At 37.2% G+C, this 22,570-nt stretch overlaps 1 protein-coding gene across 2 annotated transcripts in view; it reads right to left on the bottom strand.

The window, feature by feature from the left end:
- Positions 1-22,570, bottom strand: part of TRPC1 (transient receptor potential cation channel subfamily C member 1) — a 61,965-nt gene that overhangs the window by 24,936 nt on the left and 14,459 nt on the right. Inside the window, exons 3-6 of one of the 2 annotated variants that reach the window (XM_047783962.1) lie at positions 18,477-18,578; positions 14,152-14,354; positions 5,644-5,775; positions 3,614-3,809 (exon numbers count right to left, since the gene is read on the bottom strand). In XM_047783962.1, the coding sequence (XP_047639918.1) occupies positions 3,614-3,809; positions 5,644-5,775; positions 14,152-14,354; positions 18,477-18,578 (633 nt within the window). The remainder of the gene's footprint in view (positions 1-3,613; positions 3,810-5,643; positions 5,776-14,151; positions 14,355-18,476; positions 18,579-22,570) is intronic. The other variant, XM_047783971.1, reaches the window with a different exon arrangement.

Here is a 22,570-nt window from a genome sequence, read left to right as displayed (position 1 = left end):
ATTATATTCTACAATTTATAATACATATAGATAGAGTGAATATAATTTATAGAGTGCAACAATCTGGTTTAAAAAAACTGAACACGGGAGTTCCCATCGTGGCACAGCAGAAACGAATCTAACTAGTATCCATGAGGACACAGGTTTGATCCCTGGCCTCACTCAGTGGGTTGAGGATCCAGCATTGCCATGAGCTATAGTGTAGGTTGCAGATGTGGCTCAGATCCTGCGTTGCTGTGGCTGTGGTGTAGGCCAGTGGCTACAACTCCGACTCGACCCCTAGCCTGGGAACCTCCACATGCCACGAATGTGACTCTAAAAAAATAACAATTAAAAAAAAACTGGGGAGTTCCCGTCGTGGCGCAGTGGTTAACGAATCCGACTAGGAACCATGAGGTTGCGGGTTCGATCCCTGCCCTTGCTCAGTGGGTTAACGATCCGGCGTTGCCATGAGCTGTGGTGTAGGTTGCAGACGCGGCTCGGATCCCGAGTTGCTGTGGCTCGGACATAGGCTGGCAGCTACAGCTCCGATTAGACCCCTAGCCTGGGAACCTCCATATGCCGTGGGAGCGGCCCAAGAAATGGCAAAAAGACAAAAAAAAAAAAAAAACTGGACAGGGTTTTTGTTACTGTTTGTGGTTATCAAGAAATCTCCTAATATACAATACCTATTTTTGGCAGTTAAGTCATTTCATTATTTATCCTTCTGCTTAAAATTCCAGTATTCTTAAGGAATGGTAGTGTGTCCCTCAAGAGGAAATATCGAAGAGAAAGACAGCTTTTCCTCCCATCAACTACCCAGTTTAGTAGCATCCCAAACTTAGTGGTTTCACCCGTCTCCCAAGTATCAAAGCAATCTTAGGACTGACTGTTGCCCTTGCCATCCCTCTATATAATGATGATTTAATTAATAACAATGTTAAATACGTAATTAGAAGAACAAATTTTCAGTTGGAGATGTTCTAAGTCTGTGGTGGTTGTAAAACAAAGACAGAAATTCTTCGATATGCCTCTCATCAACAGTTGGGTTACCAATATTCCCTACCCTTCAACTCAACGAGTTTGTGATTGCTTTAACTAGTACGTTCTGGAAGAAGTAACGCCATGTACTTTCTTTTTGTCTTTTGTCTTTTCAAGACCGCACCCATAGCATATGGAGGTCCCCAGGCTAGGAGTCAAATTGGAGCTGTAGCTGCCAGCCACAGCCACAGCAACACAAGATCCAAGCCGCATCTGCAACTTACATCACAGCTCACAGGATCCTTAACCCACTGAGTAATGCCAGATCCTTAACCCACTGAGCGAGGCCAGGGACTGAAACCATGTCCTCAAGGATACTAGTCAGGTTCATTAACCACTGTGCCACAATGGGAACTCTGACGTTACATGGTTTCTGAAGGTAGGTCTTAAAAGGCCATTCAGCTCTTGGAGCCAAAAGCTGGCATATAAAAAGTCCTACTACCCTGAAGCCACTATGCTGTGAGGAAGCCCAGGTACACAGAGTCACTCCAGTCAGCCCTCAGAGGCTTCTCGGACCATCTCCTTATAGCCAACCCACATGATGGCCATGCCCCTCCATTGTTCTAGCTCTGAGTTCTAAGGAGGCCCACCCTCAATGGACCCACCCACCTGAGCACCCAGCCCACCGAGAGCTTCCTGTTTGGTCCTCAGCTGCTGCTTAGGCACCAGAGATATGAGTGAAGATGACTCTAGAATGATTGCACTCCCCGGTCATTTTGAGCTATCTCCAGCTGAGACCCTTGACATGGTGAAGCAGAAACAAATCAACCTTGCCGTGCCCTTTCCTAATTCCTGACCTACAGAATCCAAGAGCATAATAAAGTGATCATCAAATTATTACAAAATGACTATGAAATATTGCTTTATGCCACTAAGTGTCAGGATAGTTTGTTATTCAGGATGGCTAGCCTGAACAAAGTCTATCAGCTATTTGGGAAAATATTATTTTTCCCTTTGATCATATTTAGAAATCTAGTTTCAAAAACAAATTTACATTTTCATTCATTCTTAAAACTACAGAGTATTTTTCTTGGAACTGAAAATATTACTATTACTTCTTGTTTCCTTTTCTCTCATCTTCTTTGAGTGGAACATTTGGTTAACCTCTGTGAGTTCTACAGGGATATGCATATTTATCATTAGGAAACTGCCTCTTAGTTTTTTCTTCCCTAACCAGGATAATCTTGGTTCTTTCCACCTTTCTTTAAGGTTCTTTTTTCAATCATTTAAGTTGATTTTGTATCTTGTAATGGCTTTATTCTGTCATTTTCTAGTATTTCATGTCTTTTAAGTTGTGGAACACAGAAGTAAATAAATTAACAATTCTAGTCAATAAGATGTAGTCAAAATGTGTAATGGAGGAGGATTACCTTGGGGTTCCAATTTTCTCTGTTTCTACATAGGTATACCTATTAGCATTGTACTTCCTTTTTAATCCACATAGGTAGGTTATTGATTTATAACCTTATCACTACACTGACCCAAATTCTTATACTTCTTTTTTTCTATAAATGTTTTACCTTAAGCAAGAAATTTGCAGTACTAGAAAAAGTATAGGATTTGAAGCCAGAGATCTGGATAAGAAACATAATATCTAGGTAATCTTAAAGTAAACATCTTAAAAATTCCTGTATTGAGTACCTAAGTCATAAAGCTATTGAGATAATAAACTGTCAACCAAGAAATAAAAAAGTTCTGCTCCTAGCACCAAAGGTCCTGTATCTTGCCTTCCAGCATTATCTATTTGGGGCTCCATTTTTATATTAACATAAATTTGATAAGCAAGCTTAATTCCAACATCTATGTTGATAATAAAAATAATGGGTCTCAGAAATAACCTTAAAAGTGCCATTACCAACACCACCTACTATTAACTAAACATCATTATCTATAGAAAAATATCTATGTCTAATAAGTTATCTCAAAAAATGAAATTAAAAATGCATACCTTCCTTCTTCAAGTTCCTGAACCATGTGCATGTGAGTGTATGGGGAGTAGAAATAGGTATTTCCCTTAATAGGAAGGGATGATGCCAGAAGAGCCAGATTCAACTTAGTTATCATAGCATACGTCTCTCCACCTTTGGGTTTCACAATGAATTAACAAATAAGAATAAGGAACATAACATCTGATTCTTTATTTTTAAACAGAAAGGCCCTATAACTATAGAAAGAGTTATTAATAACCAGATCAATAACACAAACCTATGACAGACAAAACACAATATGGAAAACTTCATTAGAATGGCACTTACTGCATAAGATCTTACCTGCATAGCTATTATTTAGCAAAAATATTAACATCCATATTATTATTAAAATTAAATTGTTAATAAATAGTGGCAACTACCATTTATTGACTACTTGCTTAATGCTAGTACGGATTATGATAAACTCTTTAAATATATACGTCCTTAATTATTTCTTAAAACTAAAGCTCAGACAGATTCAATAACTTTCCCAAGGACACACAGTTTTCATCAAGCAGAACTAGGATCTCAACTGAGATGTATTTTTGCTCCAAAGCCTTTGCTCTGAGCCACTAGATTGCTGTGGAGGAAATAATTTAAATATATTACAGAAAACCTCATACCTCCTTTTGGTTATATTTGATAGCAAGTTTTAGACGACTTAAATTCATTCTTTCTTCTAACAATCCCCGTTTGTCAAGAGGCTCATCACTAGATGTATGGTTTAGGATAACTTCCAATTCACGTGAATTTCGGGCTTGCGCAAGCAAATCTTTAGCAAACATTTTACATTGCCGGGCTAGTTCCTCATAATCATTCCTGCAAGGTGCAGAAGTCTATTATTAGAAATGTTACTTCCAACTTCTAATGAAATTGTTTTCACTATTTTACTCAGTAGCATTTTAATTCTAACAATGCTACACAACTACAGAAGTCATTTTGTGCTGACAGTCAAAGGAACCAACTGGTACATAAATTCTCCATAGTTTTGGAGAAAACTGTAACACAATTATGATAATCTTAGTTAAGCACAATGATTCCTTGTCTACATTGATATTCCTAGAAATTCTGATAATATTTGTCAACCAGTTCTTCACTTAACTCATTTGCCCTTATTACCTGTTTCATATAAAGCTTCCTTTTACATTATTTATATAAATAGATGATAACATCTTGATGCTATCTAATAAATATTATTATACAATTTTAACTAGAAATTTTTTCTATGATATTCCATGTGTATGCTACTTCTGACATTAAAATAGTATTTTGTTTTACTTTTAAAATGCTCATTTGAAAAAAATTCAAGTCAGAAAGATATTGAAATACACCTAGTACAGAATTCTCCTTCAGAATCACTATTCCTTGAAACTTAAGATTTAATTACTTATTAAAGGCAAGCCTAGAAATTCCCACTGTGGCATAGTGGGTTAAGAATCAGACTGCATCACCTCTGATAATGAATTTTAAATTACAGAAATTTGTCCAATAGCTTTAATTTAAAAATGAAACTAGATATTGAAATAAATTTGATACTTAAAAAAAAAAAAAAAAAAGAATCAGACTGCAGAGGCTTGGGTTGCTGTGGAGGTGAGGGTTTGATCCATGGCCTGGCGCAGTGGGTTAAAGGATTTGGTACTGTAGGTCACAGCTACAGCTTGGATTCAATCCATGGCCTGTGAACTTCCATATAGCATGGGTGTGGCCATTAAAAAAATTTTTAAAAAGGGGCAAAACTAAAGCAACTTGTAAGAAACTAATAAATTTTAGTAGGTAATTCTTTTTAAAACATCAATTACATTAAGCTTATGCTTGAATTTAACAATTAAAAAAGTTAGAAATAAATAATTATGAATCAATTGAGGTCAGACTTCTGAAAATAATTTTTTTTTAAGGGAAAGGAAGTGAAAATAGGAAGATTTCCCATTGATTAATCTTTCCATTCAATAGGGTCTTCCCCATTTTATGGCTTTTTTATGGTTGCATAAAATTATAACTCAAAGAATTAAAAACTTTTCCTTGGAGAGTAACATTTTTCTCATCCATCCTTTGCATTTACTACATAACCAAATTACCTAAGAATATGTAGCTGAATTTCTTTAACAAAGAATTACCTGCTTCTTAGTCTAGGAATCTAACTGCAAATGGGAACAATCATCAAAAGTGGCAGCATTTTAATTTTATACCTACAAATTATGGTTCTCCTAACAGAAAATCTCACCAAATAGTGAAAAGGAACAGTGTCTGTGTGTGCAGAACATACTTCACATACAGAGAGCATTATATATGCTTCTGAAAGTTTTGAAATATTGGCTCCAAGGATGATTACAGAATCTGGGAATGAGGGGAGATAAAAGAAAAGGAAGTTAAAAATACCTTTGCTCTTGCTTAAGGCTACTATTCCCACTACTCTTCATAACTGCCCTAGAATGTCTTTGGCAACGTTGGACAGAGTAGGGATTTAGGGGTGATGGAAGAGTGGAAGAGGGCAGATGGAAGAGTGACCTGAGTGGTACTGGGGTCTACTCCACTGAGGAAAAAGGAAGATCCCAAATTATCACATAAATATAAATGATAATTTGGCATATAAAAAAATTAGGTTGAAAAAATTCTGTAAAAAAACATGTAATTTACAATTTCCATTCATTCCCACCTGAATTCCACCTCGACAAGGCTTAGTTCTTTTAAATCAGCACTAAGTTCAAATGCTCTCAGAATTGGATCCTCTTCTGTTAACATTATTAGAGCGGGACTGGCCAAGCAGCGATATATATCAAGACGAAACCTGTGATAAAATTTGATTCCATGGTGTAAAATAAATTTATTATATACATATGATTAGTTTCTTTAAGCTACAATTTTCATAACTTTAAAGTATTATAAAAGTAAATAAATTTTTTTAAACTATGATATATTTATTATAAGGTAACCTGCATAAAAAAAAAGACTTAAAAAAATAAATATTTTGAGGAGTTCCCTGGTGGCTCAGTGTGTTAAAGACCTCGCCTTGTCACTGCTGTGGCTTGGGTTCAACCCCTGGCCCAGGAACATTTGCATGCCACAGGTGCAGCCAAAAAAAAGTTTCTATTCTTTAACTGAGTATTATTTTAAATGAAATATGCCAATAACTAATACATTTTGATTATGATATGAATGATTATTAAATTTTTCCTTCCCCAGTGATAATTTTACTTTAATATACTACATATATATTACACATGACTCATTCAACCAGGTTATTTTTGAAAGAAATTTCAAATCTTATAACTGATTTATGCCTAACGTCTGGCTAATGAAAAAGTACTTACTTTACTTTCTGTAAACTAATTAACAATCATATTCAATTTCTAAATAGGAAACCAAATCAGAAAAATGTTGCTATAATTCTTTCACTTATAAGTATATAATTCTTAGTTTAGAATTTTGTAGATATCATATAATGCATATTTTTATTTTAAATATAAATTTAACATACGCATGTTTTATTTAAAAATTTTTTAAATTATAGTTGATTCACAATGTGGTGTCAATTTTTGCTACATATGCTTGTTCTTTAAAAAAGCAAGTAGTTTAGTACATGATGCTCCCCAATTCTCCTTCCACCAACTCTAATCATCTCTTTGAATCACATTTCAGAGAATTGTGAATATCCTTCCTGATGTTTTCTATCCATACACAAACATAATCAGACATACTATGTAAAGCAACAACTATTCCTATGTCTTTACATAGAGTCATCTCATTATCTCCTAAAACTGGATGGTTTTCCAAATTCAATGACAGTCCATCAAATCTCCATTAATGGAAATTTAGATTGCTTCTAATTTTTTATTTCCATAAATAATGCAACAATGATTCTTTTTTTTTTTTCTTTCTTTTTCAGCATATGGAAGTTCCCAGGCCAGGGATCGAATCCAAGCCACAGATGTGACCAATGTCACAGCTGAGGCAATGCCAGATCCTTAACCCACTATGCCAGGCCAGGGATCAAACCCACACCACCACAGAGACAATGCCAGATCCCTAACCTGCTGCACCAAAGTGGGGACTCCAACAATGATTGCTCTTTAGTTCATATATCCTTTGCACACTTAGAATTACTGGATAAAATGGCATGTGTATTTTAAATTCTGATGTTTCCAAAGCACAAACAATAAGGAGAGCTCATTTCCCCTTCAACTTTCATTAGTACTTGGCTACCCTCAAAGATGGAAAATGGAATTTGTGGAGTTCCCATCGTGGCACAGCAGAAACGAATCCGACTAGGAACCATGAGGTTGGGGGTTCAATCCCTGGCCTCGCTCAGCGGGTCAAGGATCTGGCATTGCCGTGAGCTGTGGTATAGATCTCAGATGCAGCTCGGATCTGCTGGTGCTGTGGCTGTGGCATAGGTCGGCAGCTACAGCACCGATTAGACCCCTAGCCTGGGAACCTCCATATGCCATGGGTGCAGCCCTAAAAAGACAAAAGACAAAAAAAAAAAGAAAAACGTAATTTTTTTTTTTGCTATTTCTTGGGCCCCTCCCGCGGCATATGGAGGTTCCCAGGCTAGGGGTCTAATCGGAGCTGTAGCCACCGGCCTACGCCACAGCCACAGCAACGTGGGATCCGAGCCGCGTCTGCAACCTACACTACAGCTCACGGCAACGCCGGATCGTTAACCCACTGAGCAAGGGCAGGGACCGAACCCGCAACGTCATGGTTCCTAGTCGGATTCATTAACCACTGCGCCACGACGGGAACTCCCCAAGAAAAACGGAATTTTAAGAGTTGTATTACTCTGAACTTCTTTAGAAGCTTAAGCAAACTTTCATGTTTACTATTCATTTATACTTCTGTAAACTATCTGTTCATTTTCAATAGTCTATTTTTTTGATGATTTAAAAAAATCAATTTGTAAAATATTTTTATATATCAAAGAAATTAACCCTCTGTCTCATCAAAAGAGTTTTAAAGGAGTTCCCGTCGTGGTGCAGTGGTCGACGAGTCCGACTGGGAACCATGGGGTTGCGGGTTCGGTCCCTGCCCTTGCTCAGTGGGTTGACGATCCGGCGTTGCCGTGGGCTGTGGTGTAGGTTGCAGGCGCGGCTCGGATCCCACGTTGCTGTGGCTCTGGCGTGGGCCAGCGGCTACAGCTCCGATTTAGACCCCTGGCCTGGGAAACTCCATGTGCCACGGAAGCGGCCCAAAGAGATAGCAAAGGGACAGAAAAAAAAAAGTGTTTTAAATACTTTTTCCCAGTGGGTTGTCTCTTTATGTTGTTTTGTAATGAATTTATCTGTATGAAAACTAAAAAATTTTATGAAACAAACTTACTGAACTATTACTTGTTTACCTAATAGGTTTCATATCTTACTTAGACACAAAAGTAGATCCTATATAATGCATTTTTAAGAAAACAATATTTATGAAATCCAGTTATGATCTAGCCATTTAATTAATAAGTTCAATTATTTGTATCTTCTTAAGTAAGGATTTCTAAAGAAGTATTAGCCTACACCAAAACTGTCCAAAAACTCGAGAAAAATATACACAATGAAGAAACTTATCTTTCTGTTTCCATCAATATGTCTATAGTAATTAATTTACAGTTTTTTTAGATTGTTTCTAGAAAGGACTTTAGTATTAAACTACATTATTGTGTCTCAAAGCATGGATTAGCGACAAAATGCAGAGGAAGAGAATGACTGCTAGTAACAGTGGCAACCAATTATACTTGAATAATAATGAAGTGCCATAGTACGGAATGTAATTAGATATAATCTGGAAAATAATGAGGCTGCCTCACTTTATAAAATCTGTCATTTTCAGTACTGAAAACACTACCAAAGGTAATGGCAAGATATGAAGAGGTGAGTGATTTCACTACACAAAAAACAGGCATAAAATGGACAAAATTGTTTTTTAACTGTTTCAGGTCACTGGAACTTATCCATTAAGTATTCTCTATTGATAATATCTACTAATAATTTCCAATTATTGAAAACCTGACAGAATTGCAGGCAGGAACAGCTGGAACCTGTGGCCTTCTTGCCTGCGTTATGTCCATCACCTCCGCCTCCAGTTCACTCAATGAGAATCACAGTTTTCCAGTCTGAAACTGGTAAATCTGTACCTTTGTGCTAACGGGGTGCAAATCAATGCATTTGGAGATAAAAACCTATAGTTCTGCTGGCTTAAATGAGGAAGACCTGCAGCTCTGCAAGACCAAGCTTGCAGTCTGAGTTGAGACAAATAGTCGGTCAACAAGAAATTTAACAGAGATGGAGTTCCTGTTGTGGCGCAGTGGTTAACGAATCCGACTAGGAACCATGAGGTTGCGGGTTCGATCCCCGGCCTTGCTCAGTGGGTTAAGGATCTGGCGTTGCCGTGAGCTGTGGTGCAGGTTGCAGAGGCGGCTCGGATCCTGCGTTGCTGTGGCTCTGGCGCAGGCCGGTGGCTACAGCTCCGATTAGACCCCTAGCCTGGGAACCTCCATATGCCGCAAGAGCAGCCCAAGAAATACCAAAAAGACAAAAAGAAAAGAAAAGAAAAGAAATTTAACAGAGAGATGCTGGAAATGGGAAAAGACATACAAAGATTCACATAAGTTTTCCACAGATCCCTGCCTGACTGAAAAATTAGGCATGTGTGCAGAACATCAGAAAGTCAGAAAAGGAACTCTTGAGAAATGGCTGCAACTATGGATGCATTCCCCAACTAAGGCATAGATTGATCAGAAAAGAGTAGAACCCTTAAAGTGTACTGACATAATTTTTGACCAAATCATTGGCATGGTTAAAAAAAAATATGGTAGGTGTTTCCGCTACGGCGCAGTGCGTTAAGAATCCGACTGCTGGAGTTCCCGTCATGGCACAGTGGAAACAATTCCAACTAGGAACCATGAGGTTGCAGGTTCAATCCCTGGCATCGCTCAGTGGGTTAAGGATCTGGTGTTGCTGTGAGCTGTGGTGTAGGTTACAGACACGGCTTGGATCTGACGTTGCTGTGCCTGTGGAGTAGACCAGCAGTATAGCTCAGATTAAAACCCCTAGCCTGGGAATTTCCATATGCCGCGGGTACGGCCCTAAAAAAAAAAAAAAAGAATCTGACTGCAGCGGCTTGGATCACTGAAGAGGCTCAGATTTGATCCTTGGCCCAGTACAGTAGGTTAAAGGATCTGCCATTGCTACAGCTTCAGAGTAGGTCACAGCTGCAGCTCGGATCCAATTCCTGGCCTGGGAACTTCCATATGCTGTGGATGTAGCCATTAAAAAAAAAAAAAAAAAGATATATTATATAATCACAATGGAATACTACTCAGCTGTGAAAAAAGATGAAATCTTGCAGAGCGGCCATAGTACAAAGACCCTGAGTTCACCCCCTCTCACAGGCACACCAAAATTACAGCTATTTACAGAGCAATTATTTATGAGAAAGATCAGAAGACCAGCAGAAAAGATCTTCCCTAAGTAAAGGTATAAAAAAAAGGAACCACAAGAAGGGTAGGAGAGATGGAGATAGCAGTTAGTCAAGACCCATACCGCCAGGAGGTCAACCCATAAATGGAAGGACAATTACAATTGCAGAGGTTCTTCCCAGAGTAAGGGGTGCAAGTCTCATATCAGGCTCCCCAAACCGGCAGGGGGAGGGGAGGGTCCTGCATAGGGAAGGTGAGTCCCTAGAACATTAGGCTTTGTAAGCCAGCAAGGCTTAATTTCAGGAGAAGCAGAAGGCTGTAGGAAATAGAGAATCCACTCTGATTTTTTTTTTTTTTTTGGCCATGCCTACAGCATGTGGAAGTTCCCACGCCAGGGACCGAACCCATGCCACAGCAGCAACCAGAGCCTCTGCAGTGACAAAGCTGGATCCTTAACCCACTGAGCCATAAGGGAACTCTGAGAATCCACTCTTAAAGGGCACACACAAAATCTCACATGTTCCTGGACCCAAGTCAGAAGCAGTAATTTGAAAGAGGCCAGGTTTAAACCTCTCTCTGCGGGAGAGGCAGGAGGCAAATGGAACCCACCATGGGGACATAGACACTGGTGGCAGCCTCTTGGGGGAGCTGGATCTACCATAGGGATAGTGATACAAGTGCCATTTTGGAATTCTGCCTCTAGCTTATAAGCACCAGGACCCAGCCCCGTACATCAGCCTGTTGACACCAGTACCGGAACATCTATGTCCTCATCCAAGCAAATAGACAAGGACACAGTCCCACCACCAGCAGTTTGGCTGCCTTAGGACCCCCTGAGGTACAGCTGCTACAGGACCTGGCCCTACACATCAGAGGGCCCAGGAACTGGCCCCGCCTACCAGTGTGCTTGCCTCAGCCCTGGGATCCCTGCAGAGCCCCATAGCCAGCTGCTACTGTGAGCAAGCCTGGGACTCTGCACAGGGCAGAGCGTGGCAACAGACCAGACCACGGGCCAGTCACACCTACCAGACTGCCCACAGCGGGCTCACAGTCAGCCTGCTACAGCAGGAGGACCCATGCAACCCATATAAGGGGCATCTCTAAAACATAAAGCTCCAGTGACTAGAGGCAGGTAGGCTGCTAGGATGCAAAGGATGCCTCCTACAAAAGACCACTTCTCCAAGCACAGGGCACATAATGAACCTACTAAATACAAATTTAAAATAAATGTATCCTTAATGAGGTAACATTGGTTTATAACAATGTAAGTTTCATACATACAACAAGGTATATCTGCTTCTGTATTTGCTATAGCATGCATACCACCAAAATTTTATTTCTATCCATCACTGTACAGTTGGTCCCCATTACCTGTTTCACTCTCCTCACTGCCCCTTCCCCTCTGGTGACCACTACTTTTTCTCTCTGTCTGCATGTTTGTTTTTGTTTGGTTCAGTTTGTTCACCTATTTTGTTTTGTTTGCCTGTTTGTGGTTTATATTCCACACATGAGTGACATCATACGGTATTTGTCTTTCTTCATCTGACTTATTTCACTTAACATAGTACCTTCAGGCTCATCCATGTTGTTGCAAATAGAAAAGATTTCATCAGCTGGAACTGCATCATCTCTGATATTTAAAAACCAATATCTTATAAATACAGATTGCCTTGCTTCTTTATTGCTAGTATAATCCCTCCTCAACCTCACTGAAACCTTTACCCACCTCTCTTTACTCATTTTGTTAGCATCCTTTTCTTCTGCAGCTCTACTTGAGCAATTCCTGGAAATGATTTTAGTCAGAGCCCTTTGACATTTGCTATAACTGTTTTCTCAAACAATGATGACAAACTCTTGCAGACTTCCACAAATACACCAAATCGCTTGCAGTTCCCTAAGTAAACCTCAATCACATGCTGTACTTTCCGTGTAAAATGCCTTTTACCTTTTAATTCTTATTCATACTTAAAAGCTGAACTCAGGCTATAGCTCCTCTAAAAGCTTTCAGAACAAGTTTTTTCCACACCTTAAACCAAGATAGGTTAAATGTTCTCTCCAGCCCCACCCCCACCTCCAATTGCTTCAACTGCACACACATTTAACAAGTATATTATTTGAGGAGTTCCCGTCGTGGTGCAGTGGAACTGAATCCAACTAGGAACCATGAGGTTGCAGATTTGATCCCTGGCCTCGCTCAGTAGGTTAAGGATCCGGCGTTGCCGTGAGCTGTGGTGTAGATCGCAGATGCAGCTTGGATCTGGCGTTGCTGCGGCTGTGGCGTAGGGCAGCAGTTACAGCTCCGATTAGAGCCCTAGGCTGGGAACCTCCATATGCTGTAGGTACAGCCCTAAAAAGACAAAAAGACCCAAAAAAAAGTATATTATTTGAACAATATTTATATTTAATATTAATAAAGGGTTTTAATGCTGCAAGAAGTCTTAAATATCATTTATGCTTGTCATTTTATAGATTAGTTATTCCGAAACTAAAAAATTAAATGACATAGCCATGGCTATCAACCAGATCTTATCAAAAAAAAAACAAACCTCATTATAAAATAGACTTAAAAACAGAAAAACGGAGTTCCCGTCGTGGCGCAATGGTTAACGAATCCGACTAGGAACCATGAGGTTGCAGGTTCGGTCCCTGCCCTTGCTCAGTGGGTTAACGATCCGGCGTTGCCGTGAGCTGTGGTGTAGGTTGCAGACGCGGCTCGGATCCCACATTGCTGTGGCTTTGGCGTAGGCCGGTGGCTACAGCTCCAATTAGATCCCTAGCCTGGGAACCTCCATATGCCGCAGGAGCGGCCCAAAGAAATAGCAAAAAGACAAAAAAAAAAACAGAAAAACATTCCAGTACAATCTCTGCAAATACACAGGAGACTTTTATGGATTTATGACCATCTGTTGATCCACCAAAGATCTGTTCTTGAGGTGAAGAAAGAGGGAGGGAGGATGGTTTGCAGCTTTAAGGCTAATTTCATGTATATTGTACAACAATACTTGTAGTAACTGCTGTACTTGATGCTATTTCAGTTGTATTTGATTACTATATATTTAACATATAAGGCTTATGCTTTAAATTATAATCTCAGGTCTAGTTCAGAACCCTACAGCCTATGTAACATGCATATGTGTGAACTTGATCAACCTGTCTAAGAAGGGGTACTTTCTTGTTCATTCACTCCTCAGTTCTTCTTAATTTTTATGAATGGAGGAGAAAAAGACTTAAATACTGTGTGAGATGGGGAGAAGAGGCATTAACAGGTTGAATATCTAACTAGATAGATAATAGTTTTTATTTTCTTATAAATAAGGTAGGAAGTAGCATCTCCACCCTTTCGACTACTTGGAAATTCTCTTAGATTAATAAACTGCTTCTACAAAGCATATAGGAGTTCCCTTGTGGCACAGCAGGTTAAGGAGCTGGCTCTGTCACTGCAATGGCTTGAGCTACTGCTGTGGTGAAGGTTCAGTCCCTAGCCAGGGAACTTCCACATGCCATGGGCACAGCCTAAATAAATAAATAGCAAATAGTGATCCCATTCACAATTTGAGACTTTTTTTCCTAATTATTTGTCATTTAAAACACTTCTTTAAATTGCAGCACATCATATTAAGGAGAGGAGCTAAAAGTTTGGCTTTCTTAAGTCATTGCAGTACCATATTTCTTAAAATCTACATAGAAAAAACAACAACAATATGTTCATTGACATATACCTTACTGCATCACACACCTTAATTTAAATCTTAGTTTTCTGACCTGGAATGTCGGAGGCTGTCCTTTTTGTTTTTTGCAGAACACAATGTACATTCACAGCCAACCGCATGGGGCTTAGGTAGAGATACATCCTGTTTTAACAACATTGTAAGAATTTCATAGTTGTTACGATGAGCAGCTAAAATGACAGGTGCAACATCCATAGTTGTTGAATACTCAGGATTCTGAATTCGCTCCATGAGTTTCTGAAAAATATTTATATAAATGCCCAAAAGTTACTATCTGTACCTTAAAAATACACTTATCTGGAGAACAAAATAAAAAAATAGAAGGCACAAAGAACATAAAAATTACTTTAAGGAATATGATAAACATTTTACTAGAAGTAAGCTTTTGTCAAAACCTCAAAATTTTAGTTAATAAATGCACTATAATCATGACAGACAAAAATCTTCATTAGGAAATATTCATACAATCAGAGCTCTGTTTTCATAGCAAAAAAGAAATGTGGATTTATCTAGAGAAATACTTTAGGAGAATGTACTTCATTTTTACAAGATTATGGAGACATGCATGACAAGGATAAAGAATAAGAATTTTAGAAAAAGGATATAATGGAAAAACATAAATGTTAAAAATAGGCATAGAGAGTTTCCGTTGTGGCTCAGCGATAACAAACCCAACTAGTCTCCATGAGGACACAGGTTAAATGCCTGGCCTCGATCAGGGGGTTAAGGATCTGGCGTTGCCATGAGCTGTGGTGTAGATCGCAGACGCAGCTTCAAGCTGGCATTGCTTTTGGCTCTGGCGTAGGCCTGCAGCTACAGCTCGGATTAGACCCCTAGCCTGGGAACCTCCATATGCTGCAGGTGCGGCCCTCAAAAGACCAGAAAAAAAAAAAAAAGGCAGAGTATAAATGCATGAGAAAAAAATTTTGAATTTCACCTCTATGGCAAAACCTTATCACATTGATAGCAGTGAAGTTACTTGAAAGGGATAAGTAAATAGGAGGCACTCTTCATTTTATATAATTCTCTGCATGTTCTCAAATACCACCTACACTACTTTTCTGTTACAAATGCACAAAAACAGTAACAATCATAGCTAGTGAAACAAGCATTTTACATTTATCATCTCATTTAATCCCCACAACAGCCTGTAAAATTGAGCATTATAATCCCCATGAAGAAACTGAGGCTCAGAGAAGTTAATGTGCCCGAGCCACACAAAAGTGGCAAAGTGCAGAAAGAACCCAAGTGTGTACTCTTCTGGAGGCTGAGCTCCTTTCACTACATGGGCTCATGCCTGGTGAATGCATGACATGAGAAAAGAAACATTATAAGTAAGGATCTGGATTAAATAAAAAAGGTTGGCTATTTTATGACAACTGCACATTCTTTCCAATATTTCTCACTTTTCCACAGATGTTTTCCTTTGAGCTATTTGATTCCACCACAGTATAAGTTCATCAAGTTCATAGTTTATTTTTGTAATTTTTATTAATAATGTAAAGGTAGTACACACATTATAAAATGTCTGAAAAACACAGAAGAAATGATAAAAATATCCATATTCCTACTACCCCACAACATCTTAATAGTACTTCCTTCTAGTCCTTTCTCTACCATACCTGCTTTTAAGGGCAACTTTGGCATAAATGATTTGGCACCAATGATGAAAAACAATGGACCTTAATATTTTGAAGATCAAGGACCCTTTTAATGACTCATAAAGTTATAACCCAGAATTTCCTGGGAAAAAAATTTTATGTACAGAATTTCCCATGCAATTTAAGGAACTTCATACACTCAATGTTCAAGATATTTTATTTTGCTAACTTAAACAGCACTACCACAAACATCTTAATGAATACAACTTTTTTTCAAAATTTAGGAATACCACACTAACATAGAACCCCTGAAGTAGGGTTATGAACAGCTTTAAAGCTTTTGACACATATTATCAAAGTCCTTTTAATAGTTTACATTACCAATAACTGAAGAATGTACCCACATAACAAGTTTACTCACCAGCATTGGGCATGTTTACTCCCAATTTATGAGAGAAAAAATTATCATGAAATGTTAATTTACTTTTCTTTGATTACTGGTAATTTTAATATTTTCTGACATACTTATATTTTTTCCCTTTTATGAATAGTTTGTTTATATACTTCCCATTTATTTGTTGGGAACTTCATATTAATGAATTTATTTTAAAATTACAGAGAAATCTAAAAATTTACTCCATTACAAAAAAGAGGTTGTAAAGAGAAGAAAACTATATTTAATCCCTCAAGAAAAAACTGGTCCTCATTTTTCCTATGAAACATATTTAACTATAAAAAAATACTATTAAAGTCCATAATTTCATTACTCATAATCTACATAGTATCAAAAGAAATCTCTGTATTTGAAAGCCAAAATTTATCAAAAGACAGTTTTGATAAGCTAAAAACACAGAATGAATTCACTGAGATGGTTAAAAAAAAAGTATATAAAAACACTTGACAGTGCCTCTCTAGAAGTAATAGGGCCATAACAATGTGATCTTGCTGTCACTGGAAGGATTCAAGCAAAGGCTGGATAACTTTTTTTGTTAGAGACAGTGTAAAAGTATTCTTTCACCGAGTAGGTGAGCACTGCCCAGCCTTACAACTCAAGATTTGACTGGCAGTGGTAACAGTGATGAAATAGTATCAGTCAATTGCTCCAGTATCCGGGCACATTACACCTACCTTCCCCAAGAGTGTAAATGGGTCAAAAGGCCTAAGGTGGAACAGGTATACAAAAATATACTAGTAACTGCAGGAGAGGTGATAGAAAACCAAATAGGATTCTAGGGAGGGGCTATACTCTTAGCCCTTTTTTTTATTCTTGTTGGTTTTTTTATCACCATCTAAACTAGCTGGAACTAACTTCTGGAGAAAATCATGCTTACCCAGACTTTGTAATAGTTTTCAATGAGAGTTAAATATTTCAGCTAATATATGATAAAGGATGCAGTTTAGGGGAGCTTCTCATTGTTCTCAGATAATGGCAGATAATCAGCAACCAATTTATAATTCTTTTATAAAACAATATTTTTCTTCTGAGTATAACCAGTTTACACTCCCAGAAACTATTCTTACTGATTATTTCACTACATCCTCACCAATAATGAATATTGTAACTTCTAAATTTTGATATACAACAAATATCTCATTTTTGCCATAGAATTTATTTGATTATTAGTGACTATCTTCTTAATTACAAAAATAATAAAGAAAAAATTACCCTCAATTTGGCAATGAAGTGACTGCTGTTAGGCAACATTTTGCTGAATTTCCATAGTTTCTTTCCTATGAATATTTTTAACCTTGCCATCATATTTTATGTACAGTTAACTATGCTCATTTTTTCATTTCCCATATTTTTCATGTTCCTAATTATTTCTTTAAAAATACCATTTTAATAATATGTAATTATTTATATTTCCAATTGTCCATTTTGGGATGTTCAGATTATGTCACACGGCTTTTTCATTGCTACAAATAAAACTACAATTAATATTTTTGTCCGCATTTTCTGACCATTTCCTTGACAAATTGCTAGAGGAGGAAACACTAGGCTAAAGAATATGAACATCTTTCCTGTTTATGACACTGCCTGCTAAACAGCTTTTCAAAATACCCTCCCTTCTAGTGATGGTATTACTCTTTTGCCATCAATGGTTATTATTTTTTTAATCTTTGCTAATTTAATAAGCAAAAATTAACACCTCGTATTTGAATATTAGTGAGATTTAATATTTTGTACTTTCTTTGAAGATCTTTCCATGTCTTTTATTGATTTTGATGATTTTCATCAATTCCTCTAACTTACGAATTTGTGATATATGCTGAAAACATCTTTTGAAAGTTATTCATCTGCTTTCTAAATTTTGCCTGATATCTTTATTCCAGAAATTTAACTTCTATACAGCCAAAGGCTATACCACTATGATTTCTGTCCAAAATCCTTCCCTCCCATTCAGTTAAATATTCATGTACACTTTCTTCAAGTTTTATGGTCTCATTGTTTATATTTAATTCTTACATTCACCTGGAAACTAATCTTCATTTTCAACTTAAACTGCAGAAAATGTTTCAAACTAAAAATAGTGGATCATGCTAACAAAACTACAGAAACATCACTATTTTAAAAGTTTCCTGAGCGCAACATTAATTATTCTTGCAAGTATCTTACTTTCTTTGGAGCAGTATTTTACAAAAAAATCTATTTCTTTAGAACAAAATTAATTGGGGGAAGGGAGAAAAAAATGGCAATGGGGCAGGAGAACTATTTGGGTTTAAAAATCCAAATTAATAAATATTTAAGAGTACTAACTACTATAGTTGGTCTTGATGATCGTTTTGGTCGATGATTAAGTAGTATATCAACAGCTCCCACTACTTCAGAGTCGATTGCCACCAAAAGTGCATCTGCGGACTTTAAAAAAAAAAAAGGTTAAAAATGAAAATGGAGGCTAAAAATGTAAACTAATTATTTTTACTAATTCATAACTAAAACTATTTTTTAAATTTTAAACTGTATTATATACAGTAATACTAAATTTTCAAAAACTTAGACGGTCCAAATAGTACATCTGCTTGCCTCAGCAGTACTTCTGTGTACCACAACACACACATTTTTGTCCTGGTTTCACCGCATAAACTGACAAAATAATGAATCCTTGATAGAGGGGTTTATTAATGAAACAGTGCTGATCCATGCACTATTTAAAGTTGAAATGTTATTTTTTTTAAAGATCCTTAATCTTGCACTTTGGACCCAAAGAATTTTAACATTCCAAATCTAAAAAAGAAATTGCCAAGAACAATTACTATGGGTAAAAGATTGTGTTCAGTCTAATAAAAATGGTAATCAGTGCAACCATGAGGCTAGGGGACAATGGAAAACATGTGCACAGAAGGGAGAGCCCTCTGTTTTCATCTTTAAAGCACACGTGGCTGATTGAAGTGGTACAAATGTGACTTAATGTGAGATTAGCAATCTTATCAAGTAAAAATCACAAAGAATTAGGTTACCAAGATCCTTAGAGACAAGAAGGAGAAGTGACTTTATAGTTCTACTCCCAAACTATAGCTCATTTTGAAGCTCCAACTTTTATAGTAAGAAAAAGTAAATAAAAGTTGAGGAAATGGAGAATTTCCAACTCTCTGTAACAAAGTCTACAGTCCTATTATGACACTTGGCAGCAACCACGACATCAGATTTTGGGTTTCTCTTTGTTGTTGTTGTTGTTGTTTTTTAATGAAAGCCATAAAGGCAGAAGGGGAAAATGGGATAAATAATGATTTAATCTAAGAAAATGACTGATTATATTCCGTCTGTACATTTTTTAAACTAGTATAATTGTTAAATATTTATATCAATGTTCTCTCCCTTAAAAATAAAATTATATCTGATCTTTAATATACTTTGTAGCTGAAAAGAATAAAGCTCTCATCTACGTTAGGTAGATGTCAAAACTAGGACTAAAAACTGCGGACTTTATCTGGACATCTAAAAATAGGACTAGGCACCCCAAAGAAAGGGTTGGGGGTCACATTCAATCATTAGGAACTGCCTAAGTATTCCTACAGGAAAAACTCCCCATCTTCATGGGAAATATAATTCAATATTTTATACTTTAAAATTTTAGGGTTCATTGGTCTGTAGCCTATTCTTTAAAATCTGTATTATCACTGCCTGCTTTGCAAACATTTCTCTTCAGCTTTTACCAAAGTTCTTGGTCAGGTGAAGCAAACAAACAAAAAGAACCATGTGTTCACTACTACTAAACATTTCATTGATGACTTTTAATTTTAACCTATAAAGCTAACTATAATAATGCCACTGCTCTCAAAGTCATAACAAGAAGCAACTCTGATCATCTGAAACATAGCCATGGATCTAGCTCCAAATTTCTCCCAAGACCATATTGAGCTTCACAAACTAACTGCACAGGCATTACTTCCTATGCCTCAGCCACGTTGACTTAGCGCTATCTATAAATTATGGATATTTGGCTTTCCCAAGTACCCTCCAGGTCTTTACTGAAAAGGAAACAGCTATACTACAACCAACAAAGAAGGGAGAAAGGCCAAAAAAAAATTGCTAAAAGTTGATCATTGAGAAGATAAAATATCAGCATGGCAAAATCAGTATCAATACACAGCAGTCTGAAGCCATTTAATGTAAGGCAAAACGTGTCAGTAGTTTCAGACTATATGAAGCCAAGGAAAATGATTACACTCTCAACGATTCCCACTTGTGATGGTAAAGTTAAGTTATATTCAGATATACTATTTAGTAAAGAATAAAGAAAGATTCATGTTAAGTCTTTCGATGCTTAAAAGGATAAGCTTCAGGTATAAAAATATGTACTTACATAAAAAAAAGTCATATAAATAAGGAGTTGCCACTGACTTACTCTGCACAAATACCATGTTACTTGATATATCAAAGTCAGTTCTGAAGAGGAAAAAAAAAGTGTTTTAAATTATTTTTGAAATATCTATAGGTATACAAAATGTCATTTGTTTTGCTTCCCAATTTCTCACAGATATTTGACCATTCCTTATTAAAGTCTAGTCAATACATTTTTATTATGTATTAATGAGGTTACTATCTTCCCTCTCACCTGAAAATTTGTCTTTTCAACAATTCCCATGCTCTTTCCTCCAAGCTCAGAGTAAGAAGCTACTTATTACCTTCTCAAAGCTAAAATTTCCACCTTAGTATTCTATTTAGTGCTCCTTTCTATAGGACCTTGGTCCTTCATTTGCAGGAATACCAGTCCTAGACCCCACTTCCCCAAACATGAAATACTTCCTCACTCTTTGCTAACTTGACTTGATCCTATCTTTCTCTTACCATCAGAATTTTCTTTCACTCTGCCAAATTTCTCAAATTAATGAGTATCATTTTCTCTAATTATAATGAGTATCATTTTGCCAGTGTTTCAAAATCCAATGGCCTCTCCCACCTCTGCGTATTTCTTGATTTCTAAGCAACACAGTAAAACCGTATCCTTGGTTCTCACAATGCTGCATTATCCTAACTCCTTTTATGAAACCCTTTATTAATGTTGATGCTCCCTGAGAAAGAACCAGCACTAGTTGTTTGCTCTTCTCTGTGATTTCATCTACTCTCACAACATTGGATCATCCCTATGCCCACAGCTGCTACATTACTCCAACCCAACCTCTCCCCAGAGATGTAAGCTTTTCGCTGGAAATTGCCTGATATCCCCAAAATAAACAAGGCTAAAAACAGAATTCACATTTCTCTGTCCCAAGCTTGACTTCTCAACTTCCTATTTTTCTTTCATCCTTCTCCCAGTAACCCAGGTTTAACATTTTCAAATCATCTGGGACTCTTTCTCAATTCCCCATCCAAATGTAAATGCTAAATTTTATTATTTCTTCCTTCATAATAGCTCTCACATATGCCACTTCCTCTCCCTATTCTTACAGCCACTATTCTGGTTCAGGCTTTCACCTTTTCATATCTGGATTACTATAAAAACTGCTTACCCAAGCTATTTACAGTCTTCCCCACTTTCCCATTGTTCAATCTATACTGAACACGGCCATTACGTTAGTTTTTCTAAGATACCATTAGACCCATTACATACTTTCTCAAAAATCATTTAATGATCCCACCATCTGTCACACAAAACCCAAATTCTTCGGCCTGGCATCTAACTCCTTTTCATCAGTTTTGTTTTAGCTATTTTTCCAGGTATTTCCCATTACTTTCTAACCTGAATATTGTGATCAAAAATTCACTGTCTCAAAAATATACAAGGTATGTGCCTTTGTTTACAGCCTTGCCCACTTCCTGTTCCCCACCCATCTACACACTTTTTTTAGCATAGTTTTAGGTAGTAAGTTAAAAGCATGGACTCTGAAGCCAGAACTAACATTTATGGAGTGACTGCAGCCCTGTTACTGAAAATTCCTGTACCTTGGTTTTCTCCTCTATAAAATGAGGATAATAACACCAATCTTACAAGGCTGTTGTGAGGATTAAGGAAGTGAATATATTTAAGATTCCTGGCGTACAGCAGAACCATATAGATATTAGCAATTATTAATATTTCAAGGCTGAGCTCAACCGACAATCTTTCATGTAAACTTTCTTTCATGTAAGCTCTAGTACACAGTAATTTCTGTTTCTGAAACATTTATTGTTAATCACTGAAGTTTAAATATAAAACAGATTTTCTCAATAGTGACACTACTAACATTTTGGGCCAGATAAGTCTTTGTCTTTGGGGGCTGTCTTGTTCACTGTAGGATGTTTAACAGCCTCCCTACCTTCTACACACCAGAAGCCAGAAGCTACCCATCCCCCAGTTGTAAAACCAAAAGTGTTTCCAGACATTGCCAAATATCCCCTGTGAAACAAAACTGTCCAGTTGAGAGTCACTA

Source organism: Phacochoerus africanus, chromosome 1 (genome assembly GCF_016906955.1).
Source record: "Phacochoerus africanus isolate WHEZ1 chromosome 1, ROS_Pafr_v1, whole genome shotgun sequence".
NCBI classification, from domain to species: Eukaryota; Metazoa; Chordata; class Mammalia; order Artiodactyla; family Suidae; genus Phacochoerus; species Phacochoerus africanus.
Note: the sequence above shows the minus strand (reverse complement) of the source record. Positions and strands in the feature narration are given on the sequence as shown.